This window comes from Lepidochelys kempii, chromosome 1, assembly GCF_965140285.1.
Source record: "Lepidochelys kempii isolate rLepKem1 chromosome 1, rLepKem1.hap1, whole genome shotgun sequence".
Taxonomy (NCBI): Eukaryota; Metazoa; Chordata; order Testudines; family Cheloniidae; genus Lepidochelys; species Lepidochelys kempii.
The window spans coordinates 47,093,855-47,120,672 of NC_136380.1; the positions used below are offsets into that span (position 1 = coordinate 47,093,855).

Sequence of the window (26,818 nt, forward strand, 5' to 3'; positions counted from 1 at the left end):
GACTACAGAAATGATACATTCAAACACAGCACATCTGGTCCCTGTGTGTATTCAAAGTCATATCTACTTACTTTTGTGATAAAAAAGTAAGTTTTTTTAGCTGTCCTTTTAAAAAAAAACAACCTCTGTTAGCCCAGCAGAGCTGAGAGTGAGCTATGGATTCTATTCCTATTTATATGTCATCAGTGGGATTATTTATGGAGTTCTAAACAGTTAGACCTGTGTAAACATATTGAAGGCATTGGGATGGCACATATTTTCCATAGGACATAATTTTCTGACAAAGACATGGCACAGGTGTAACTGAGGGAATAATTTGGCCTGCAGAAATATTGTTATTGTTGGTGGTGATGTATGAGAGTAGAGCCAATCAGAAAAATGCAAATTAGTTGCAACTGAAATATTTAGCACAAGAGGTTTGACTTTGACAAACTTCGAACCCTATCCAGGGGATTTTGTTGAGCCTTGAAGCTGCTCTTTCAAGCTATCGGCTCCCTATCACTCCTCTAGGTGGGCTACCCAGGAGCCAAGTTTTCTTGGACTTCCAGGCTCTCCGGGTCCCTGCCAGGTGGGCTGCCATGAAGATGGGGACCCTGAATGGCAGTGGTGAAACTGACCAGCCTAGTCATACTACTCTGGCTGTTTCACCTGCTGTTCCTTGTGGGCAGCAGTGAAACTGACAACTATGTCAATTCAGTCAGCAGCTACCAAGGCTTCCAGGGTTTCTGGCTCCCTGTACCATGCCAGATGGGCAGCCAGGGATCCCGGCAAGCATATTTCATTTTGGAAACACTATATTCTGCAGGATTTTAGTTCAGCAAAAAATTGAGGGTTTTTTGTAATAATTTGAGATGAAAAATATATTTCTGAAAATTCAAAATTTCCACAGAACTAAAAATCAATTTCCCACTGAGCTCTAATGAGGAGGAAGGAACTCAGTGTAATGTTCACATTTCAGGTTCAGTATACAGTTCTGGTATTTAGAGCTCAGTTCAGATAAAATAGAAGTGATGTTAGTACTATGAAGGAAGCAATCAGAAACTATAGTGAGGATTCTCTCTTCCCCTTTCATCAGAGGCGCATACCTGCTGGTTTTATATGAGCTGGTGTAACCCACAGGTCAGTGTGCATTACATGTCCCACTCTGTGCCTGAGCCACAGAGGCATTCAATCTGAAGCTCCTCATTTTAACAGAGTGGGGCTGCTGGCAGGCTGTTTTTCATGCAGGGCTGAGTCTTTGGAATTCACTTCCCCACTTTGCCGGAAATAGCCAGAATCTGTTGAGTTTAAGGGCATGCTGCAAAACTCCTATCTTTTCCCAACTTTTGAGAGAGGAGATAAGAATCTCAGGTCAGAAGAAGTGGATTGTTGGAATATTTTGGGCTGTGGTCAGTGACTTGAATGGGGTGTAATTTTCTCCTCTTTGGGGAGGGACTCGACAAGACTGCTGGTTTGCATTTGTGGTGTTTAAGTTGATTTGTATCTCTAATATCAGAGATAACTTGAGCTTTTGTACAGGTGATTTTTAGGTGAAATTGAAATAATCAAATAAAAAAAAAGAGTGTAAATGTATTTAATCTTCCCACTAGAATCCATGTATTCTTGTTGTTGTAAAGTTTGTATGGAAGAAAAAACTGAAATGAGAATGGTTTTTATTTTGTCTATAAGAATTAGAAATGGTAGGAGATTAGAAAATGTTAAAGGCACATAAAGAATATCTGCTTGTTTCCCTATTTTGTGAAAAGGAGAATGCAATTATGTGACAGACAAATTTCAGAAAATGGCTTTAAGATATACATTTTTCTAAGCAGAACAAACATAATTGCTTACAGAGAAGTGATCATTGTGATCTATTTCCCTTGTAGTATTTTCAAGATTAATTAAACAGCAGACTTGTGATGCATTATCTGTGCTTGATATTTCTGAATGACAAGGTTTGGGTTCTGTCCTCTGTGATCCTTAACGAGGATTTTCTTTCTTCTCATCCTTGATAGGCCCAAAATCACCCAAACCTGCTTGGGCAAGTGTCACAGGGTCACTCACCACACTGGCACCTCCTGCTGAGTGTTTTGAGAATTAGCTCAGTTCCAGAGAGTGCGCCCTCAGGCAGTGGTAGCTCTCCCATCTTTGCCTCCTCCTGTAGACCCGTTGCAGTTCCATTCTTTCGGTGTCTGCTTCATGGCACAGCCCTCTGGCCATGTCACCATCTGGTTTCCCCCCCTTCCAGGGGACTTCTCCAACAAGATTCCAGCCACTCCTCACAGCAGCTTGGCAGTCCACAGCCGGGCTGCTCCTTCAGCCGCTAGTGGGGAAGGGAGGGAGGCACCAGGCCCGCCCACTACTCCGGGCCCTGGCCAGGGACCCTGCAAACAGTAGCTTCCCACTGCCTCTTCCTTCCGCTCACTGTCTCTATTCCCCGGGCTACTTCCCCGCAACCTCGGTTCCTTCTGCCTCTGGCTCCAGCTCCTTTGCCCTCTTCCCAGGGCCTCGAACCTGCAAGACCTGGCAGCCCATCAGGATCTCTCCCAAACTCCCCAGGTCCCTGCTAGCACCTGCCCTTCCCTGCAGCAGATACTTGCTCTCATCTGCAGCTTCTTTTATATGAGCCAGCTGGGCCCTGATTGGCTGGTCCAACGGCTGCCCTAATTGTCTACAGCTGCCGCCATAATTGGCTGTTTCCTCTGCAGCCACTCCTTTGGCTGCCTGCCGCTCAGCCTCCCTAGGCTGGTTTTAACCCTCTCACGGCCAGTGCTGGGCAGGTGCCCCGTCACACCAAGAAAGAGGGGAGGGACTGGATGTTACTTCTTCTGACACACATCAGTTCAGCTTCTTGTTCAGTCACAGGGGTTCCAATGGAACAACACAAAGAGTTCCTTGTTCCCTAATAGCTGAAATTGCTGCTGGTTCTTTCTGGGCCTGGGAATCTAACCCATATCCCTTGTAAGATATGGTGATGGAGCATTAACTAAAGAATCAACGAACTGACCTCACTATGCCAGTCAAAGTGGGTTGTTTTAATTTATGGAATCAGGGTCCCATAATTAAGATTGTAATCTAGATTTAACCACTATTTTCATCTCACCCCTTCCCTCCAATTTGTTAAATAAAAACTTTTGACCATTGAGTCTCAGTTCAAGGATAAACAGGTTTTGGAAATTTAGAGCAAATTATCTCCGCTTATTCTGAATTACAGGTTAGTGGAAATGTACAGTATTTTTGACCATGTGTGTGTGTCGTGGTTGTTGTATTTTTTTAACTTATTAACTGGTTCAACGTGTCTGCAGTGATATTTTTGATGATTTGACAGTTAACCTAAATTAGCATAGATTCTATAGTGTTAATATTTTCAAACCTGGATGCCTAAAATTAGGCTTCTAAATGCCCACTTAGGGACTGTGACAGGGTCAGGCCAGATGGCTATATGAGAGTAATAGAAGGCAGATATATTAGCCCCAGGCTAAGTAGGTCCCTTTTCCCTGGGTAAGGTAAAAGGGAAGTTTCCAGAACAATCAGGAACCTTCTGGAGACAATTAAGACAGGTTGATTAGAACACCTGCAGCCAATCAAGAAGCTGCTAGAATCAATTAAGGCAGGCTAATCAGGGCACCTGGGTTTTAAAAAGGAGCTCACTTCAGTTTGTGGTGTGCGTGTGAGGAGCTGGGAGCAAGAGGGCACTAGGAGCTGAGAGTGAGAACGTGGACTATTGGAGGGCTGAGGTATACAAGCATTATCAGACACCAGGAGGAAGGTCCTATGGATAAAGAAGGTGTTGGGAGGAGGCCATGGGGAAGTAGCCCAGGGAGTTGTAGCTGTCGCACAGCTGTTCCAGGAGGCACTCTAGACAGCTGCATTCCACAGGGCCCTGGGCTGGAACCCGGAGTAGAGAGCGGGCCCGGGTTCCCCCCAAATCCTCCCCAACTCCTGGTCAGACACAGGAGGAGTCGACCTGGACTATGAATTCAGAAAAACGGCCAAGCTGAGGGCTGCCGTGAAGCTCCAAGGCGAGCAAATCTGCCAATAAGCGCAAGACCCACCAAGGTAGAGCAGGAACTTTGTCACAACTGGTGTTAGCAGTGGGATCTGGTGTCCACAGCACGGCAGAAGAAGGAGGGTGTTTGGAAGGGGGGGTGGGAAGAAAAAAAAGGGAAGAGGGTCTATTTTTATTTTTTTCACCACAATGCGGGAGGTAATTCGGGCATTGATACAAGCCACAGCTGCCCAGCAGGAGGCTACTCGTGTCCAGGCAGCCGCCCAACAGGAGGCTGTACTGCTGCAGCAAGAGACTAATCGCCTGTTGATGGACCAGGCTGCTCAAGACCGGGCTATGTTGTGGGAACTGGTAAACCAGGTAAAGGCCCTTACAGAGCTGAACCGCGGTCATAATGGGATGCAGATCATGCGGGCCAGCAACTGGCTGCAGAAAATGATGCGGGAGGATGATGTAGAGGCATACCTCCTGGCCTTTGAGAGACAGCCCTGCGGGAGGCTTGGCCCCGAGAACAGTGGTCTGGCATCCTTACTCCATTCCTGTGTGGGGAGGCCCAGAAGGCCTACTATGATTTGCCTGAAGAGGCTGCGGCAGATTACCCCCAGCTGAAAGCAAAGATCCTGGCCAGATCTGGGGTAACGACCGCAGTGCAGGCCCAGCGATATCATGAGTGGAGGAATCAGGAAAATAAAACCTCGCAGTCCCAATTATATGACTTCATCCATCTCGCACGAAAGTGGTTATGAACTGAGTCCCGGAGTCCAGAGGAGATACTAGAGGTTCTGGTCATCGACTGATACATGAGAGGACTACCGCCAGACCTTCGCGCTTGGGCAAGCCAGAACGAACCTTCCACCTATGATGAGGTTATCGTGCTGGTAGAAAGGCGAAGGACGGCGAGGGAGCTGACCCAACCAGTTAAGGAAGAAGCACCCCGGGTTAAACTAGCAGCACCAAGCCCTAGAGCTCCGGTGACTGGGCCACCAGGAGAGCCCAGGTGGGAAAAGAGAGGGGCTGAAGGCCCACCAGAAGCCACAAAGAGTCGGAGCACTGAGGGGGAAGAGGATCATGATGTTAGACTACACAAACCAAGAGACCGGGGAATGCCTAGGGCTCCATACAGATGTTACGCCTGCGAGGAGTGGGAACACATATCTGAACAGTGTCCCAATGCCGAGGAGCCTATGCAGTGTAACCTGGGGAACTGGGCAGACCCATGCTCCCTAATCCACCTTGTGGGGGGTCTCACTAACCCCACATATGTATACTAGACCAGTGAAGCTAAATGGGAGACCACAGCACTGGTTGATTCGGGGAGTGCTATCACGCTTGTCTCGGTGAAGCTTGTGAAGCGTAGTCAGCTGCTGTGGGCCAAGCGTATGGGGATAACATGCGTCCATGGGACAGTTGGTTATTACCCCACCATCCCAGTAAAAATCGAGATTCAGGGGAACACTACTGAGGTAGCAGCAGGTGTAGTCCCTAAACTCCCATACACAGTGCTCATAGGGAGGGACTTCCCAGGGTTTGGAGACTTACTCCCAGTAGGGGAATTGGAGAAAGGGGGAAGCCCTGAAAGTAGTGAGGTATCCACAGTAGACTGTCAACCCCCAACCTTCTCTGAAATATCCCCAGATTTGTTCTCCACTCCCAGACAGCGTAGAAAGACGAAAAGGGAAAGAAGGGCAGCTAAGGCCTTGGGAACCCGAATACTGTCCCAAAGCCAGAGGGTCGCTCTCGTAGGTAGGTGGACCCGAGAAGTTGCCCAACCCTGTAGTGTTGAGCGGGGTGGGGGGGAGGGGATATGTGACAGGGTCAGGCCAGATGGCTACAGGAGAGTAATAGAAGGCAGATATATTAGCCCCAGGCTAAGTAGGTCCCTTTTCCCTAGGGAAGGTTCCAGAACAATCAGGAACCTTCTGGAGACAATTAAGACAGGATAATTAGAACACCTGCAGCCAATCAAGAAGCTGCTAGAATCAATTAAGGCAGGCTAATCAGGGCACCTGGGTTTTAAAAAGGAGCTCACTTCAGTTTGTGGTTTCAGAGTAGTAGCCGTGTTAGTCTGTATTCGCAAAAAGAAAAGGAGTACTAGTGGCACCTTAAGAGACTAACCAATTTATTTGAGCATAAGCTTTCATGAGCTACAGCTCACTTCATCGGATGAGGTTTGTGATGTGCGTGTGAGGAGCTGGGAGCAAGAGGCACTAGGAGCTGAGAGTGAGAACGTGGACTGTTGGAGGACTGAGATGTACAAGCATTATCAGACACCAGGAGGAAGGTCCTATGGTTAGACTAAAGAAGGTGTTGGGAGGAGGCCATGGGGAAGTAGCCCAGGGAGTTGTAGCTGTCGCACAGCTGTTCCAGGAGGCACTCTAGACAGCTGCATTCCACAGGGCCCTGGGCTGGAACCCGGAGTAGAGAGCGGGCCCGGGTTCCCCCCCAAATCCTCCCCAACTCCTGATCAGACACAGGAGGAGTCGACCCTGGACTGTGAATTCAGAAAAACGGCCAAGTTGAGGGCTGCCGTGAAGCTCCAAGGTGAGCAAATCTGCCAATAAGCGCAAGACCCACCAAGGTAGAGCAGGAACTTTGTCGCAGGACCGATATAAGAGTTCACATATTTTCAGAAGTGCTGAGCACATTTACCTGCCATTGACTTCAGCAGGATTCAGAAATTGGTGCTGAAGATAGTTTACCCTTGGCTACACTTGCAGTTAAACTGAATTCAGCATTAGTTGTAACTGCATTATCAGCAATGGGTAAACTTGTTAAAATAGACAAGGTTTATGAGTTTCTCATTCTTGCTTCTTAGAAAGCAAAATTCCAAACTTATACGTGCTTAAATTTTGCAACTATATACATTTTCCCCCTTTCTCAGCTGTTTTGCAAGAGAGGAATAATTTAGCAATCTTAACAAAATGCATCACTTTTGAAATGTTACACACATCACAGGTTATGTACAGGTTTGGTACTGTAGAACAATAGATTAAGTAGAAAAGTGAATGGGGGCCCAAAATATCTGATCTTCAGGTGTTAGTAGATTTTATGATAATCCATAGTTTGTGTTTTGTGAGGTGCGTTATATTGATCTGTTCATCTTGCTTTTTATAGAATGGAATGAAGTTGAGAAAGCTGCAGAAAAAGCCCAATAATCAACTTCTAGTGTTTACCTTTTCTCAGAAATCCTTCCCTCAACCATCCATGCATCCATTGATCTATTTTAGGATTTTATACTTCTGCCCATTTCTGGAGTGTCTGACCAACTTCTATGTAAAATCTATAGCAATAGTGAAGTGTCTTGTGGATTTCATGGAGTGTCTGGCTCATCTCCCTTTTTAGAGTAAACATTCTGCTTTGGGTATTTTTTATTGTTTGAGGGGTTTGACTTCTTTTTTGCAGGTTGGTTGATTTGTTACAGTTTAAAATATTTGGGTAGAGGTATGGGTAGACGGAGACTCAATGTTGAGAGTATCCTTCTTGCTGTGGTAAAAGGGCTCTAATGAGGAGAGATTTTCAGCATTTCCTAAAGACTCTGGATTAGTGTAATCTCCTCTGGAAATTTGTTCCATAGCAAGATCCCCTTGATGGAGATTCTTTGTCCCCTGGTCTCCTGTGCATTATCCTGCGCTTTGTGACCAAGACCTTAAACTGGTATTTGAAATTGAGTGGGGGCCAGCGGAGAGACTTGAGCATGGTGCTTATATGCTCCTGGGAGCCAAGACTATGGAGGAAACAGGTGGCTGCATTCTGTACCAGCAGGAGACTGTGCATTGTCTTTACATTCAGTATCAGATACAGTGAATCAGAGTAATCAAGCCTGGAGGTGACAAATAGGCAAAGTTTCCTGGAGAGCTGGAGATGAAAGAAGGCATTTTTAGACATTGATGCTATGTGGTCATCCAGTCTTAATGAGGAGTCACACCAGACTGAAGGCCTCACTCTGCTTTGACTAATGGGGTCTGTACATCTGTGCAGACAGTATCTCAGCTGGTTTTTCGAAGTGTTTCCCCCTTGCAACTGTAATCCACGCACCTTCTGGATGTGGTGTGCTGTCCGATCTAGTGGCACCGAGACCACTTAGAGAGATAAAATGAGTCTGCTCTACAGCCTTCACGAATAGCCAGTTGGCTTTTGGCTCATGCGGTAGAGGCTCATGCACTAAGCTCCAAAGCCCCAGGTTCGATCCTGCCTGCCAACAACCAGGGTCTGTCAGTGTTACAAGTGGGGGCTCGTCTGGGATTTCAGCTGGGAAGACTCTGAAGATTGGGACGCGCTTCCTCAGCTAGGGGAAGTATGTAACCCACACACCTTCTGGGTGTGGTGCTCTGTCCCATCTAGTAGCACTGAGACCACTTAAAGAGAGAGATAAAATGAGTCTGCTCTACAGCCTTAGCTAATAGCCAATTGGCTTTTGGTTCATGCACTAAGCTCTGGAGTTCCTCGGTTCGATCCTGCCCACCGTTGACAGGGGTCTGTCGGCGTTACACAACCAGCATCAGTTCAGTCTTGCCTGGGTTCAGCTTGAGCCAGCAGGTCTTTATCCAAGGAGGTATTCTGACATCTCAGTTGTGATGGTGCTTGCATCAGCTGAGAATGGGCTAGATAGTTGTGTTGTCTGCATATTGTTGCCAGCTGTACCCATGCTATTTCACTCGCTCCCTCAATGGTCTCATGAGATCAGTGAAGAGAAGCAGATATAATATCAATCCATGTATGATGGTACAGGTGAGGAACTTAAGAGAGGAGCAGTTACCCATTACCATTGTGAGTTCTGCTGGAGAGGAATCATTGGAGCCACTGTAGCGCTTGTTCCATCTACTCCTTCTATGTCATCCAGGCAGGCTAGCAAAACCTTGGGATTTATTGCATCAAGAGCTGTAGTGAGATCCAGCAATGTGAGCATGGAGACAGTGCCTGTGTCTATGGCCATAATGGATTCCTCTTTAAGTGCCTCTAGTTCTGACCCTATGCTTTGCCCTGGTCTGAACTCTGATTGTAATGCACCCGAAATGCTGGCTGATGTCACATTTGTTGGAGCTTGGAAGCTACTAGTACACCTCACTATTCTTTCTTTCTTTCTCTACTTCCTACTGTCCTTTAAAGTTCCAGTTCTATTCTCTTTTAGAAAAGTGTGTGTGTGGGGGGGGGGGGGCGGATCATTCTACATATATTTAGCATCTCCCTCTAAAAGAAATTCCTTGTCGACTCTTGCTTTTACCATTTTCATATTACTAATTTGGTCTATCTAAATGTGATCAACATTACTTCCTTTATCCGGCTCAAGCTCCGGCCCTCTTTTTACACTTTCTATGTTGCCCTGGCTGCTTGTGGCTATGTGCTACTGACCTCACTGGTCAGGAACAGTTTGCTGGAATCTCACATTGCTGACTTGGCTTCACTTCTACTTACCCACTTGCTCTTTTTACCCTTTGGACTGACAATATGCACTCATCTAGCTCTGTATCTCTCCACAGCGGTAAATCCTGGGTTGTCCTGGGTTTTAGTCCTTAACTTGTACTGTATTAAATGGAAAGCTTCAGTTTTCTGATAGTATGCACAAATTCCAATGTGTTTAAACAAGCAACCTAATCTGAAACTAAAATAAAAATGAAACTTGTTCAAGAGTAGTTTAAATGATAATCTAATTAGCTTTGTGGTTGACTTTATTCAGAAGATCAGAGACATATGGCTTTTTGGAACCTTATTAATAGGATTGTTTATATTGCACAATGTGAAGTTCTCCAACTGTGAATTTTTTAAAAGGGTTGGAAGTACACAATTATTATGACTTATGCCTTATAGAAACTTGTTTGATGCTAATTATTAAAATAATTTGTCAGTTTTGATAATCAGGATCTTTAATCCTAAAGCCTACATTCTTTTGAAATAACAGAAAGCAGGATTCTTTCCACATAATGTCCTGGGGGATTACAGACTGACAGGTAATAAATTATTAGGTTAGCTCTTCACATTTTTGTTTAAAATATGCTGGTTTTGAAAAGCATTCATAAGGTAACTTATGAAAAAAATGTTTGATATATTTTCTCAGAAGTTTTTTGATCTGAGATCTGTTCTCATGTAAAATGCACTGAACCCCAAAGTGTAACTGGGGAAATGTTATTTGAGATATAGAGGGCTTGTTGCCCTCTACACTGCTGTTGCCTCTTCTATGGTATGGTAAGTTGTAGGCCTGTTCCCTAGAAAGCTGTACACTCACAACTCCCATTAGTCAGCCAGACTTGCATGTGGTAGTGGCCATTTCCTCTCAGGAACAGACCTGTGAAATCAGTTACCCCCTTATTGAAAAGGGGTCTCTGGCTGTGAAACATGCGTAGTATTGCCAGCCCCAAAAGTTCAAAAATTCTGAGTCAGACGCCCAAAACCATGAGGTTTTAAAAAATATTGTATTTTGGTTTTTGAACCCCCTTCTGCCCATCCCCAGCGTGTGACCATTAGCATTGCCTACTCTCCCAAATTTACTGAGTAAGTTGATTTTGGCTCTCACTACAGGAGCTCTCACGTCCCCATCTGCCAGTCTCCTGCCCAGCAATTAACTTTGCTCCCCAAACCTCCAAATCCTCCCCCACATCTGTTCTATTGGTGTCAGTCCAGGTTTTCCAATGATTGCCCTTTTTTTTTTTTTTTCTGAGGTAGCTGTCCCAGGACATTAAAAGTGAATTAACTCCTGTTTTTTGTCCGTTGAGTCACCTCTTGGGCTGCTGCTGGGGTGGGGGAGTCTCATCTTTCTCCTCCTCATGCTGCTGCTCCTCCACGCTACTGGCTGCTACGCAGTTGCCGCAAAGAAGCCATTCAGCGGAAGCAGCTGCTTCCTACCTGGCCAACAAGCTTCTCAGAGCAGTAAAAAGAGCTCAAGGAAATAGCCCCACAGTGCCTTGCTTCTCACCATAGTGGCAGCTATTCCTGCTCAGCAGGGCCCTGATCCACACCCACGAGCCACCTCCTATCTTCCCCTGCACCTTCCCAGCTCAGGGATATCCTGATTTTTGTACTTCAAAGGTGGCAATCCTACAGTCTCCCTAGCCCTATCTGCTCAGCCCCTATTGGTTGTGCCACACCCTCCCTTCCCCTGCCACATTTCTGATCCTCCTGGAGCTCTTCAGCCCCTTTCCAGACCTGGGGGCTACAGTAGAGTCTCCTCTCCCCCTTCCAGTCTGGAGGGGCAGCTCCAGGGGCTCTTCACCCCTTCTCTGCCCCCTTCCCAGGCCAGGTGTTGCAGGCAGCGGGGGGAGGATCAGAGGAGGCGTCTCATTGCTCACAGGAAGGGAGGGAGACGAGGGAGTGAGCTGCCGGGCCCTGTGCTCCCCCTGCCACCTCCCCTCCTGTGAGAAAGATGGTGTCTGAGGGGAGCAGGAGGGAGTTCTGTCGCTTTATGCAGCAGCCTGGATTGGCTGTTCTATCCCCCAGAGGTGGGCTAGTGGGATAGGCAGCCAATCAGAGGAGGTCCCATCCCCCTCTGGCAGGTCTGAAATTGGCTAGAAGGTGGGAGCATCCCACCTTGTCATAAGACAAGCTACAACCCTGGCCAAACTCCTGTCACTCCTGAAAAAATCCCTAGAGTTAGCAGCTCTGAAGGCAACATAATCCCTTTGCTATCCCTCCTGTGCTAGGGCCCCCTTTCTCCCTGCCACCACGTGCCATGCACAAGGAAATTAAACTGTATCAAAATGCTTCTAGTGGGGCAAGTGCTGTTGGTTTTTTACTCAAAAAGGAAAGTGAATTGTAAAGTGATCATGCACCCCTTAAATGGACAGAAGCAATGAGAGATCGTAGTGCTGTTACCCAGGGTTTCTGAACCCAGAGCTCTTGGTAACTTTTACTCTTGATGAAGTGGTGGCAGGAAATAAATCACTAGAGACACAGACATTCAACCGATAGATGGCTTGCACAAACAGCACAATACAAGAGTGCTTTCACTGAAAGCTGTACTTTTAGTCTCAAGCACTTATACACCTCCACATAGGGTTGCCAACCCTGACTGAAGCTATTCTGGGAGATTTTTTCCCCCCAACATGATGTAATGTCCTTTTCTTAAAATATCCTATTAAAATGTCCCGGATTCCTTTCAATAGTCGCCGGGAAATCTATGCTGATTCCGGAGACTCCAGGCCAATCCTGGAGGGTTGGCAACCGTATCTCCACAACATATTAGTAAAACACCCCCCCAAAATCTCAGATTTGTATTTACCCAAAGTCTTGAAGAGATCTCGAGTGGATAACTGCAAACGTCCAGTGGCCGGTCTTCTGTCTGCAGGGGACCTTGAGAGGTGTTCAGGTGTCCATAGAGCTCAGATTTCTCCCTCTTTTTATACCCAATTTGTTGTTATTATTACATAGCTTGTTCATCAAAACAAAAAAACCCAGACAAACTGCTGAGCAGAAACTAAGTTAAGTGTGGAGATTTCCAGCTTGTCAGGCAGAGAGTATTCCATCAGTTAACCAGCTGTATAGCAATAGTTAACTATTGTCAGACTTTCAATCTTGCAAAACCGCATGCTTGGGAAAAACAACTCAAGTCAGGAGGGCAGAGGATCATGTTTACTCCTCGAGGTCACTCACTTCCCTCTCCCCTCCTGGTCTGTTAGTTGTGCTAAGGTTTCAGAAAGGCCTTCTTTTAGCTGCTTTCAGCAATAAGCATAACAATTAGTACTGCAGCAACTGGCAGTGGTTTAAACACATTGCTTGGTTCTGGGATATCAAAAATCTGCTCCTACAGTGCCTGCTGGCACAAGATTCTTCAGTTCTGTTCTTTCATGGTGAGTCACAGGTTGTGTAAGGCGCACCGAGATGCTGAGCTTCCCTTCCCCCCCATTGTGGGGTGGGAAGCGTGTGGCTCTCCTGCATTTAATTTTGGCTATTCTTTCAGGAATGCCGTGTGTGACAAGTTGAAGAAATCCCCATTGATTTCCAGCAAACAGGGAATTAATTCATTTCCTAGGTATTCCCTTGAAGCTTAAGGTAGAGAAATAAAATGGAAGGAGGCTGAAGGCTTTTTGGCTTTTTCTGTTTGGGTTCTTTTATTGTATAGGAATTGGGTAGAATCCCTATAAATAGTCAGTGAGCCCTCTGGTGGTGCTCTCTGTGGTCTTAGAAACATGCCAGAGCAGTGGTGTATGTATGGAACTCAGCCTTGCACGTTGCATGTAGTTAGTAAAGATGGTTATTTGACCTCCACTGTGCCATGTGACTGCTTCATATTACATTTGTTGTGTAAAGAGCGAAAGACACAGCAGTTGGCAGCGAGCATGGGATACTGATCCAGGAATACAGTGGAACAGAGCGTGCCTGCGGAGGCCTGGTACAACTGAAAAGCCCTCCAGCCACTGGGACTGTGAGAACACTGCTGATTTAGGGAGAAAGAAGGCTTAAAGTATGCATCTGTGTAGGGCAAATGGATTTTGGACTTCGATAGCTCAACAGAAGATTGGCTCACCTATACGGAGAGGCCAGAACGTTATATAGTAGGTCATTAGATCACCTAGTCTGACCTCCAGTATAACACAAACATTACATTTTACCCAGCTACCCTATAATAGGGCCCACTGATGTTAGTGAGTCTAAAGCATTTCAGTCCTCAGGAGACAACTGTTCAGTGCCACAGGCAGAGAACAGGAGAGACCGAGGAGCCATCAATGCCTGAATCCCCTGCAATGTCAGAGGATTCATTAAGTGAGATATGCCCAGATGATCCTAGCAGGTGATCCATGTGCCATGCAGAGGAAGGTGAAATCCCGCCAGTGTCCCTGCTAATATGACCTGGGGGAAATTCCTTCCTGGTGCTGAATCTGGTGATTAGTTTGACCCTGAGCATGTGAGCGAGATACAAAGGGTTGCCAACTTTCTAGCTGCACAAAAGCTAACACCCTAGCCCCGCCCCTTCCCGAGACCCTGCCCCTGCCCCAAGGTCCCACCCCCACTCACTACATTTCCTCTCTCTCTGTGGCTTGCTCTCCTTCACCCTCACTCACTTTTACTGGGCTGGGGCAGGAGGTTGGGTTGTGGCAGGGGGTGAGGACTCTAACTGGGGGTGCGGGCTGGGTGGTGGAACCAGAAATGTGGGGTTCAGGGAGCAGGAGGGAGCTCTGGGATGGGGCAGGGAGTTGAGATGCAGGAGAGGGTGAGGACTCCGGCTGGGGTCGACAGTTTTGGGCTCCAGGAGGGGGCTCCAGGCTGGGGCTGAGGGATTTGGAGTGGAGGAGGGGGCTGTGGGTTGAGGCAGGGGCTTGGGGTGCAGGAGGGGGTGAGGGCTCTGGGGTAGGGCCAGGGATGAGGGGTTCAGGGTGTGGGAGGGGGCTCTGGGTTGGGGCAGGGGGTTGGGTTGCAGTGCGGGTGACAGCTCTGGGCTGGGGGTGCAGGCTCTGGGGTGGGGCTGGGGATGAGGGGTTTGCAGTACAGGAGGGGGCTCTGGGTTGAGGGGGCTCAGGGCTGGGGCATGGGCTTACCTCGCGTGGCTCCCGGTCAGTGGTGCAGTGGGGGGGACTAAGGCAGGATCCCTGCCTGTCCTGGCACTGCGCTGCACGCACCCCAAAAGCAGCCAGCAGGTCCGGGGCCTAGGCGGGGGGGCCGGGGAGGCTCCATGCGCTTCTCTCACCCGCGGGCACTCCCCCCTCCCCCCACCAGCAGTGCATGGAGCCTTGTGGCCCTCCCGTCTAGGAGCTGGATCTGCTGGCTGCTTCCGGGGCACAGCGTGGTGCCAGCCAGGACAGGTTGGGACTAGCCTGCCTTAGTGCCGCAGCACTGCCGACCGGACTTTTAACAGCCCGGATGACCGTGCTGACCTGAGCTGCCAGGGTCCCTTTTCGACTGGGTATTCCAGTGGAAAAACAGACACCTGGTCACCCTAGAGCGGAGGTGGACAAACTACGGCCCGTGGGCCTGATCCTGCCTGGCCCCTGAGCTCCCGGCCAGAGAGGCTAGCCCCTGGCCCCTCCCCCGCTGTCTCCCCTCTCCCATGGCATGCCGCTGCGTGGGCAGCGCTCTGGCCCGCTGCTCCTTTCGGGCAGCGCAGCTGGCTCTGGCATGGTAAGGGGGCAGGGAGCAGGGGGGTTGGATAAGGGGCAGGGTGCCCCGAGGGGCAGTCAGGGGACAGGGAGCAGGGGTGGTTGGATGGGGTGGAGGTTCTGGGGGGGGTGGCAGTCAGGGGACGGGGAGCAACGGGAGTTGGATAGGGGATGGGGTCCCGGAGGTGGTTAGGGGCCGGGGTGTGGATAGGGGTCGTGGCAGTTAGGGGACAGGGAGCGGGGGGGGAGGCGGGGGGAGTTGGATAGGGGGTGGAGTCCCAAGGGGCGGTTAGGGGCGGGGGGTCCTGGGAGGGGGTGGTCAGGGGTCAAGGAGCAGGGGGGATTGGATGGGTCAGGGGTTCTGAGGGGGGCGGGAAGTCAGAGGGGGTGGATAGGGTGTGGGGGCCAGGCTGTTTGTGGAGGCACAGCCTTCCCTACCCAGCCCTCCATACAGTTGCACAACCCCAGTGTGGCCCTCGGGCCAAAAAGTTTGCCCACCCCTGCCCTAGAGACACACCAGCCAGGCATCTGAGAGAGGGGATTCTTTGTACCACCTCAGAGCCCTAATCCACCGTCTGGTGTCCTGTCTCCAGCCATGGCCAATCTGTGATACTTTGGAGAAAGGTAGGGAAAAAACTCCAGAATACATCTGGCCAATTGTGCATGATAGAATGAGATAAATAAATATATCACAATGAGAGAAAAGTGGCAGTTTTGCTTAGTGTCATGGGGGCTAAAACCTGTAACCTGGGGCATGGCTCCTATTAACCAGCAGACAAAGCATTTGCTGAGATTGTGGAAATGCTACAAAAATCACCTGTCCCTAGAGCCACTAGTGCTTGCAGAATGTTTATGCTTTTATAAACAGAATCCAAAAGAAAATTCAACATTTCTGAATGTGGCTGAATTAAGGAAATTAACAGAGCATTGCCAGTTTAGAGGGAATTTAAATGATGCATTAAGAGATATATTGTTATGTGGTATGCAAAGTGAAACAATCCAAAACCAGCTATTGACAAGATTAATCTGACCCCACAATGTGCACTAAAATTTGCTGTATCAAGGAAGACAGCTACTAAAGATGTCAGGGAACAGCATCATTATGTAATCTGTGCAACAAATACACGAGGCGTCATGCAGGAAGCACGACCTGTGCAACACTCCAACACTGCATGCTTTCATTGTGGGAAACAGTCTCACAATGCAAATGGAGGGCAAATCTTGTAAAAACGGCAACAGACAGGTACACACCGAAAATGTGCGGGGTAGTGCAGCAAGTACAACCGCTACCTCTGGAGGGCAATTCCAGAGGATTTCAGATGCAGCAGCTTGCAGATAAATGACAACAGGAAGTCGATCTGTGCACCTCTTTAAATTAAAGGCCAGGACTATGTTACAAAGGGTTTTGTCAGCAAAACTATATCTGATGGGGTGTGAAAAAACACACCCCTTTGGCCAACATAGCTATGCCAGCAAAACCCCCATTGTGGCCACCCTTTTTTTTTTTTTTTTTTGCTTGGGCAGTTGCACTCTCGGAGCTTGGGGTGGCAAATTTTTTGCTTGGGGCAGCAAAAAACCTAGAGCCGGCCCTGGTTCTTGTAAATCAGAAATCAGAAAGAGCTGTCAGCATAAGCTCTAGGTACTGTACTGTAGCAGCCAATGCATTTTTAGCATCAATTTAACATCATAAATATTTAGTTGATAGAATTGCAGTGCTGGTGATGAGGGAATATTTATGATATTCTATGCTCAGGAAATAGTTTTTATTAGAGCTGGTCAACAATTGCAACCAGCTTTTGGTTTTATTTCTTTGCTTCTAGCTTTTATTTCTTGTAATGTTTCTTGAGCATTCCTCTGTGGACCTCAAGATTATCGATGCTCTGTTTTTGGTCTCTTATTAAAAACAGAAAAAGCCCCAATAATATGGTGAGGCTTTATCTTTTTTTCTTTTATGTAGCGCCTTCTGAGAATACAGCCAACACATGCCGCCAGTGTTATTCCTAACGTGCCTGTTTTACAATAACAAAGGGAAAAATTGCTACTGTTGTTTCAAATGGACTGTCACCTTCCTGGTCTAGCTGACCCTATTCTGTTAAAAAGGTCCATGTGGTATTATTGTCCCCACAGTGTGTGGTAAGACATAAATCCTCCAGTTCTGCCTTCACTTTCTTCCTTGTGTTGCACGTGGTAGGTTGGAATCAGCTGGTAAGAATGAAGTTTAGGAGAGGCCAGGGCATGTGAGATTAGGGACCTTGTTATAGCTTGAAAGAAATCCTTAGTTAGCTTGATGACCACCTACTGGATTATGGTGACCATATGAGATTTTATGGTGACCAGATTTTATATTTTATTTATTTAAAGTATATTTTTCTTCAGTTATTTTGCCTTGTTTTTAGCTGATCGTTATTTTCTGCTGCTTTTCACTTGGGGTTATGATTTCAAATCTCACTCTCTCATTTTTTAATGTTCTAAAGTAAATTGTTTCTCTCCCCACCCACTGTATTTTTCTTTTTCTCAAATCTTTTTCCCCACCCCTTTTGTTTAATTGTGGTTATGTCCTCTGTGTTCAATCTTTAAAATAATTCCATGCATGGAATCTCCCTTTCAGGTCAGTGGGAATTCGGAGTTTGGATTTGTAATAGCTACATGTTCACAAGCAATCATCATTGTCCTGTGGTTATATACAGAGGTAAACTTTCTTGAAGTCAGACATCTGGGAGGGAAATGGAGGTTGCTGAAACTAACAAAATTACTTAGCAGCGTCTCAGGCTTTTCAGAACTTTTCTCTTCCCTATAGGAACCGCCGGTAATCATAGATTGATGGCTTGTCTTATTCTGCCCACCAGCTTCTCTATTTTGCTTTGTATACTTTGTTCACAGCATACTGAAATTGTATCCTGCCATGATTTCAAGAGCTGTAACATAACGTGAGTTTCCACGCCCACAAATTCAGAAGAAACATTTTCTACCTTGCTTCATATTGTAATATGAGACTTTTACCCACATTGAGACTTTTGTGTATTAAGTCCAATCTTTAAATCTTTCAGTCCTACTCCTTATCTGGGATCTGCATGGCACTGCTTCTAGGGGATGTGATGCCACTGTCTTTGGTATCTAATGTCAGTAGTTTAGGTTTAAAAGGTTGCCTTTTAGGAATTGTTAAGACCTTCCAGAGCTGCAAGAAGTGATGTAAGCTATGTGTGTGTGACCAGTTGCTAACAAGTTGATTTAGAAAGAACTCAGACACATTTATCTCCTTCCTCACTTCCCTCTTGATATTTGTTTCATCCTAATGACTCCCAAACAGCTTATTGAAGCTAGGGTTAGACATGCCACTTAGGGGAAGCTAGGCAGCTCAATCCCCAATGACATAATTTATTCACATAGAAGTTATCTATATTAGAATGATCAGATGCAGTAGGTGCCTACATTTAATACAAAACTATAAATCATACACTCAAATATATCTGTCATAGTCACCTAAAATATTTATTGTGCTGACTCAAACAAAAAAAATGTTTTGGATTCCTTATCATAGAAGCCTGAATAAACAGTATATTTATTAATCAACATAAGGATTCTTATCTCTATTTTATGCATTGGTTCTGCAGAAAACCTACAGCTTTGAGCATATTTTAAGTCAGAGTGGAGCCTTAAGATTTATTCCAGCACCACTGCCACATTCTTCTGAGTCGATAATCCTGACAGCTATATTTACATTGCATAAGTTTTGATTATTGAAACAGGGATCATATGGCATAAATCCAACTATTGATCTATCTAATCAAAGAATGTATGTCATGCTTACAAGATTGGGGACTGTATCTTGAACAACAGTGGCTCTAAAAAGGACATAGGGGTCACGGTGGACAACCGTTTGAACAGGAGTTGATGGTGCAATACTGTGGCTAAAAGAGCTAACACATACCTGGGATGTATAAATAGGAGAATATTGGGTAGGAGTAAGGAAGTGGCATTAGTTCTGTATATGGTGTTAGTGAGACCATTACTGGGTGAAATCCTTGTCCCACTGAAGTCAAATGGGAGTCTTGCCATTGATTTCAATGAAGGCAGGATTTCACTTAGTGTCTAAATCTAGTGTCCACACATTGAAAAGGATGTGGTAAAACTGGGAAGAGTTCAGAAAAGAGTCATGAGAATGAGTCAGGGTCTGCTTTATAGTGAAAGACTAACGAATGAATCTCCATCCTTAGAGGTTTTTAAGGCCCGGCTTGACAAAGCCCTGGCTGGGATGATTTAGTGGGTGTTGGTCTTACTTTGAGCAGGGGATTGGACTAGATGACCTCGTGAGGACTCTTCCAACCATAATATTCTATTTTTAGATTCTATGATTCTAAGCTCAAGCTATGTAGTTTATTAAAGAGAAGGTTAAGAGGTGACTTGGTCACCATATATAGGTTCTCTGTGGGGAGAAGATATCTGATACTAAAAGTTTCTTCAAGTTAGCTGATGAAGGCACAAAAAAGATCCAATGGCTGGATAGTAAAACTAGACAAATTCAAACTAGAAGTAAGGTACACGTTTTTAACAGTGAGGGTTATTAACCACTGAAGCAACTTACCAAAAGGATATAGTGGGTTCTCCAATCCTTGGAAGTCTTTAAATCAAGAATGGATGTCTTTCTAAAAGAGATGCTCCAAGTGAGACAGAAGTGATGGATTTGGAATCACTGGCTGAGATTCTCTGACCTATGTTATGCAGAAGGTCAGACTATATGATCTTAGAATCTAGAGGTAGATTGGGTACCTCCCTTGGGAAGTGGCCAACACCTGATGGTGTAAATTAATCAGTGATCAGTTTGTGCCCCAAAACTTGACTTTTGACTACCTCATTTTAGCTCTGAAATGTTCCACTGTAGTGAATGCTCCAGGATAAGCACATGTTCTGTGAAGTGTTTCTAATTTTTTTTTCAAATTTACCTTCCATCAGTTTCATTGAGTGCCCACTTGTATTCACATCACGGAGCAGTGTAAAGAGGGGGTACTAACTAGTGTTTACCTTATCCACCACAATCTTAAATACCTCACTTATTTCCCTTCTAACATTTTGTAAGACATTTATTTAAAAACTATCACCAGGCTACACTGCTAATCGAATTGCACATTTAAAAATGTGTACGATCTAATTGTGCACCTGCAAGCGGCTTTATTTATTTATTTATTTATTTGTGCTGCTGTAGTGCCTAGATTGTTCTCCCTTGGGCCGAGAATCCATAAGTGGGGAAGGGACAAGGAGTTAGTGGCCCAAGGCCAGAGGGGTCCATCAGCCTTGTGCTATTGAGGAAGAGTATATAACGCAACGTTGGGAATATTGAGTCTTAGCCTTTACCTTCGCAGTGGGGATCCTGTTTAAGGGGGCTCCTTACAGCTGCTGCTAGCTTCAGAGGTACTGTCAGTGTAGCTCCACTGGAGTTCTGCTGCAGGATGCGCCCGAGACCCAGAGGTATGAGGCCTCCGTGTGAATGTACTTGGTCTTCTTTTGGTTCTGGGGAATCATCAGATCCTGGGGATTTCATGGAATTCAGGGGTGGACCCTGCTGCTTGTTGTCTGGGGGAAGCCCCTCCCTCGGGTGAGCTGACAGAATAACTGGGGAGAATTTCAGTGAGGGAATATCAGAGATTTCCTCCTATTAGTTTCTCTGCAGGAGTGTGTGGGGGGAGAATGACATTCCCTAGTGATGTCATCCCTACTTATCTGCAGAGAACATGATAAAGTTTTTTTTAAACTAACTTAAATTATTACAAAATATCTGACACCAAGATCACGCACTACTAAAAAAAAAAAAAATTTTATTGTCCTTGTCAGTTTCGCTTTCCATTTGAGGGAAATACAGTTCTATTTGAAGAACAAAGCCTGAGCACATCTCTTCAATTTAGTCAGATTGGTCGACTTTCCACTACAGGGAAACCATATGCCCAATAAAATTAATTATGTGCATTCCACATGCTAAGCAAATACAAGTTTACTTTATTGACTAAGAGGTGAATATATATGGCTTTTGTTTTTTATTTGGTTGAAAAATTGTATTTGGCAAGCACAGTACAAATTTGAGAAAAATATTTCCTTGCGTGTACTTGAAAAGTGATTTGCATTACTGGTGAGAGTAAAGTGACAAAGAGGAGGTTGGGGTTTTTGTTTTGTTTGTTTGTTTTCTTGTTAAAATACTATTTTGTTAATACATTCTATACAAAAGTAATGGAGCAGAATGCAAATCAGCCTATGACAATAGCATTGCTCCCCTCCCTCCACCTGCTGCCCCCCCCCCCCAAAGGCATGGAACACTGACAACTGAGCACCTGTTCTGAGTAAGCATAGTTCATACCTTTGATTCTGACCATATAAATAAATTAGTCAAATAGTGACTCATAGCATTAACTTGGGTTACGTACCTGGGAACCGTAATTTTTATGATAATCTTCTCTTTATTCTCCCTAACCCCAGGAGGAATGGTGAGGAAAGGAAACCCATTGCTTCATATCAGTTCTGGTTTTCGTTCCTTCTCAGCAATTACACAATGAAAATAAGATTCTGCTAGATAGCCTCTCTATTAATTTCTTTATTAGAGCAATTGTATTATGTATAGTGTTTGAGGTTTTTTGGAGGTGGCAAGATGGAATTAGGAAGAGGGAAGGGATGTTGGGTAGAGGCTGAATTTGAGTTTTCCCATCCTTTTCTAAGCCCTGATGCTCTCCTTGCTGTTCTTTTTGTTTTAAAATCCCTTACCTTTGATGCCATGCACCCTAACCATTGACTGTCTACCAGAGAACCCAAGGGTCGCCATTTAGCAACATGAATCATCCCCTATAGGTTGAGAGTTTAGCCTTCACAATTAATTTGTAAATTCTGGTACTGTAATTCTGCAAAATATTTTAATTGGAGAAAGTCCAAATTTTAAATAAAACCTTTAAATATCTACAATCAGTTCAATAATTTAATCTCTGGGAGTAAGGGCAGAACATAACATTAATTTAAAATTCATATCCTAAAGTGCTCCAAGGATAAGATGTATAATAACACGGTTCTGTGATATTGAAATGGAGGTCTGATATAATGTTCTGTTTCATGAATTAATGTAATTAGTTAATGTTTGTTCTAGAGGGGGAACTGAGCCAGAAGCTGGAATCCAAACCCAACCGTGTGTCTGTCTGTGTGTGTGTGCACACGTGCACAAATCTGGACTTGAACTCTGATCTGAAAGTTAGGATCAGGGCCTTTTTGTATAATGGGCTGAACTGGAACCTTGAGTCTAGAGGGATTTTGAAATTCCATCCTAAACTTGCATCCAGATGTTATAGATAGAGCCTATCTCCAAAATGGGCTGATCCAGTACCTCCTAACTGGAATCTCAATATCTTAGGGTATTAAGGTGGTGGTTTCAAATCTGGGTCTCAGTTTTTCAGCTTTGGCTCATTTCTAGTTTTCCAAATGCACATATTACTACATGTTAAACATTATTCATATTACCAATTACTTTTGAATTACTTGAGATAAAATGCGAGGACACAAGTGTAGAAAGCTGTCTTCCTGCCATTGCAGTTGACAGAGGATGCCTGCTCCCTTTGAGCGCCCTACAAAAAGTCAGGGAGGGCCTGCTTTGATGGCTGTAACATAGCTTACATCTGTACTGCGAACGAAGGGTGTGATTTCCAGCTCGTGTAGACATATTTGTACTAGCTCAGATCTGAGCTAATATGCCAGAAGTAGTGGCCATGGTAGCGGCAGCACGGCTTAGCCATGCCAACTACAAACCTGCCTGACTGGTGGGAACGCACTTGGCACAGCTAAGCCGTGCCTCCACTGCAGCTACCCATGCCACCACGGCTGCTATTTATGCTCACGCCAGCTCTTGTTGAGCTAGCATGGGTATGTGTCTGCAAGCATGGAAGCCCATCCCTAGCTCCTAGAGTAGATAGAGCCTTAGCGTGTGTATCACTGCCATCTGGGGGAGGGAGGGAAGCCAAGTAAACTTTTCCTGACGTTGCCAGAATTTTGTTCCTCAGGACTTGTGTACACTAGAAAGTGTTGTCATTTTAACTATACTGGGATGGTTAAGTGGCATAACTCTCTCAGTTATATCCGTATACAAGTGCTTATACCAGTGTAGCTTTTTTCTGTATGGGAAGCGAAGAAAGCTATGATATAATTACATCCACACAAGTGCTTATATGGGTATAACACACACACATCACACCCCTTTCCAACATAGTTATGATGATACACCTTTTCTGGCGTACACCAAGCCATGGTCTACAAATATTTGTTATTAGCAATAATTGAAAATGTACATAAAGTGTTATGAGACATTAATCTGTGGATGCAACAGTGAGTATTGCTAGTGACATCATTTGAGTTAACAACATGTGTGTGGGGTTTTTTTTAAGCCCCGTGACCTAATGTAACTTTTTTTTCTTCCCTTATAGGTTAAATGGACTAACTGGCTCTCATTCTGAGGGAACCTAATGTCTATATCTTGCTTTAAATAAATCTCTACTGTATGTCAAAAAGATTTCTCAAGTCAGGAAGCTGCTGTGAAAGCCATTGAAGCAGCATAAAAATGTGAATCTAACAAGACTCCAAACAGCTTGAGAAAGAATTTTCTACTGATCAGTTTGTAATTTAAATCCTTAACCGAAGCATGCATAATAGCTAAACTGGTTGAAGAGAGAGCTTGCTCCTTAAATAGGACTGTCAAAAAAGCAGTCACCTGAAATTTCAAAATGAGTGCATCACTGATACCAAGTGAGCCATGTTACACCCAGCTGCAGGACAACAGAAATGAAATAAAAAATAACAATGAAAGCATAATAAGTATGGGAGATACAAATGCCAACCAAATTATGACAAAGGTCAGAAGCACTGAAGGGGAGGTCAAGAGATGTGATTTGACAGCTGATCCTGGAAGTGTGCATACTGGTGGGTCAGAGAACATTACGCAGTTGGATACAGAGCAGAATAAACTTCTGGTCTTTAAGGAATCTCAGATTTGTGACATCAATGTACAAAAATTTAGGTTGCCTCCCACCATAAACAAGGAATTGGATAAAGATTACAGGACTGATGAAGTTAAGGATACTTCAAAGAAAATTCGAATTAGCCGAGGAAAAAGTCTGTCTAATTTGAAGAGCAGTGCAAATGACACCAGTTCAGGGGTTCTTTCAAAAGATGATGATGAATTTACCCGGCATATTTCTAAGGATAAAATGATCAGGACCATGGAAGCTGAAGGAATAAAAAGGCTTTCTTTGGGAAGATCAAGTAAATTTTCTACTAAAACAGAAGCATTTTCAAAAGAACGTGTGTCGTGTAAACGTTCGCTTTCTGCATCACTGGATTCCATTGATACATCACATCATTTGATTGGCGATACTGAGAAATCACAGAAAACACCAGTGGATCATTTTCTAGGTATGGTTTTTCATCCACTTGACAATACCTCAGAGGAAAATACAGTGTTTTATTCAAAACCATCTACCTCAGAAAACAAGAAAGTAAATATTCCGGAGATCCAAATGGATGTGGAAGATGTACCAAATGTTAACAGTAAAAGCACACAGCATCCTACTCACGTAGATCTAAATTTAAGTGGTAAGCCCAGTGAAGTCTCTAGTAAGTCAGAAGCACAATTAGGTCAGGGTGATAAGAGTAAAAAACTGGAGCTAAAAAATCCACCACTTGTACCATCTAAGAATATTTGTCAACAAAAAATTGAGAGAATTATGTTGGTAGAATTTCTAGGATGTCAAAGAGAAGAAAGTACATTGGTACAAGAGAAGAAAGGATGTGGAGCTGAAGTTTCCAAAATGCAAGCTCCCCAGTTTCAAGACTTTTGTAGTAAAGTAGGGGATCCGCTCTTAAACCAAGTGGTAGCCTATGCTGAGGACAGACTACTAAGTGGTAATAACACCTGCCCTGGGTTAGGAAGAGGAAGTAGTAATGATGAAAACAGGGCAGCTAATCAAGGTCGTCAGGAATACATAACAGACAAAGAAATTGGATCTGTATTTCCTCTTAGTGATGATAGCAAATCCAGTGGCAAACTGACACCTACAAGAAATAGAAACTTACTTGAAGCTGGTACAAGTTGCATTCAGACAGTTGGTGGGCATATATCTTTTCTACACAACGTTAGTCTTCCTTACAGCAAAACCATGAAAGTTAATGAGAATAAACTGATGCTAGTCAAAGGGAACACTGAAAACACCACAATGTCTGCCTCTGATCTCTCAGATCAACACAGAGTGCTTAGTACAGAAACAATGTCAAATGAACAGCCAAACAACCAGAATAATGATGTGGAAACCACAAGCTTTTCAGTTCAGAATAAAAAGACAGCTATTGCAAAGAAATATCTTTCAGATGAAGCATCAGAGAGTTATAAAATTTCAGCAAGGGCTGATGCCTTTTTCTGTGTCCCAACTTCCTTGCACCCAGTGGCAACTGTGAATGTTAATAATCAGCCCACAATTTCAAACAGCAATTTAAAGGATCTTTATTCACTTCATGTTGACAAGCTGTCACCCTCCTCAGTCCTATCTCCCATTGACAGTACCCAGTTGTTAAACATATCCCCTAAAGTGCCTATCAAGACTGCTGCCAACAGTGGAATCCCCAAACCAATCCTTGTCCATTCCAAGGGCTCCCTTACAGCCAAAGGTGATGTGGAGAGCGACGGCAGTGAAAAGCCTGAAGAAAACATCGAGATAAAACCTGCCATACCCAAACCCAAACACGTGAGACCTAAGATCATCACTTACATTAGAAGAAATCCTCAGTCTATAGACCATCTTGACCCTTCCTTTGCCTCAACTGAGCTGCCCTATGGTCCCCCTGTGTGCGGTATGCCCATGGCAAAAGAACAGCAGATACTGAGTGGTGGGGACATTAAACCATCTAACATTCTGTATGACAAATTTAAACCCGACTTGCAAAAGCCAAGAATCTATGGTTCAGGACTCGTGGTATCTGGCATTAAACCCCCAGGGCATCATTTTGGTCAAATGAGTGAAAAGTTTTTACAGGAGGTAAGGAGATAACCACCTCTTTTGTATACCTATTGACGTTTGTTTGTTTGCTTGTTTCTTTGAGGAAAATAGCAGAGATTGGCTGTAAAACCTGAAAACAGTAAATCAATACTGGGATATATGTGGGCATTGTAAACAAATTTTCTTAACTGTTTCGACGAATAGTCTGTTGCTGGAAGCTGTCATTGTACTGTCACAGTGCTTCCCAGAAGCACACAGTCACCCCCTAATATTTGAAAACTATAAATGGGAACATTGGAGAGAGAGAAAGGCCTGTCTCTTAACTCCATTGACATACATGGGTCTAGGCAAGCCTTTTGAAGAGACAGCTGAAGAAAATGGTCACTATTTGCTGGTAAACAGGGGCTTTTCCTCCTTCAGAGGAAGGTTGGCAGGTATGTCCAGCAAGAGCTCTGGACTGTTGACATGCAGTAGGACTAGAAGAGTTTGCCTCTCATTTGGATGAACCGAAAAACAGGGCCTTTCAAAGCTGCTGTAAGACAATTTATAATGTTTAGTAAAATGTTTATGTCTTGGTTCATTTTGCAGTGGACGGGTATATTAACCATTCTCTCAAAATAACAGAATTTTCATTTCCCCGGCTGTTTCTCAATGCAGTCAGAGGATAACTGAATTCCCTATGGCCCATTCAGTACCGCCTTGCCAAGATGTCTGCTTCCAGTTTGGTCACTCTGGGCAAGATCATGGTTCACCTTCTACCCCCATTGTCAGTTACAGACTGCTTCTGTGCCACTACACCCCCTCCA

At 44.9% G+C, this 26,818-nt stretch overlaps 1 protein-coding gene and 1 long non-coding RNA gene across 10 annotated transcripts in view; one reads left to right on the forward strand and one right to left on the reverse strand.

Moving 5' to 3' along the window:
- LOC140910346 (uncharacterized) overlaps positions 1-12,489 on the reverse strand; it is a 62,775-nt gene extending 50,286 nt beyond the window's left edge. For all 3 annotated transcript variants that reach the window (XR_012158548.2, XR_012158546.2, XR_012158545.2), the window contains exon 1: positions 12,198-12,489. This is a non-coding gene — a long non-coding RNA (uncharacterized LOC140910346). The remainder of the gene's footprint in view (positions 1-12,197) is intronic.
- Positions 1-26,818, forward strand: part of MTUS2 (microtubule associated scaffold protein 2) — a 502,895-nt gene that overhangs the window by 172,019 nt on the left and 304,058 nt on the right. For all 7 annotated transcript variants that reach the window (XR_012158528.2, XM_073340921.2, XM_073340900.2 and 4 more), the window contains one exon: positions 23,451-26,051. Coding sequence is in view for 6 of the 7 variants with exons in the window: in XM_073340921.2 (XP_073197022.2) it covers positions 23,748-26,051 (2,304 nt within the window). In the remaining variant the exon portion in view is untranslated. The remainder of the gene's footprint in view (positions 1-23,450; positions 26,052-26,818) is intronic.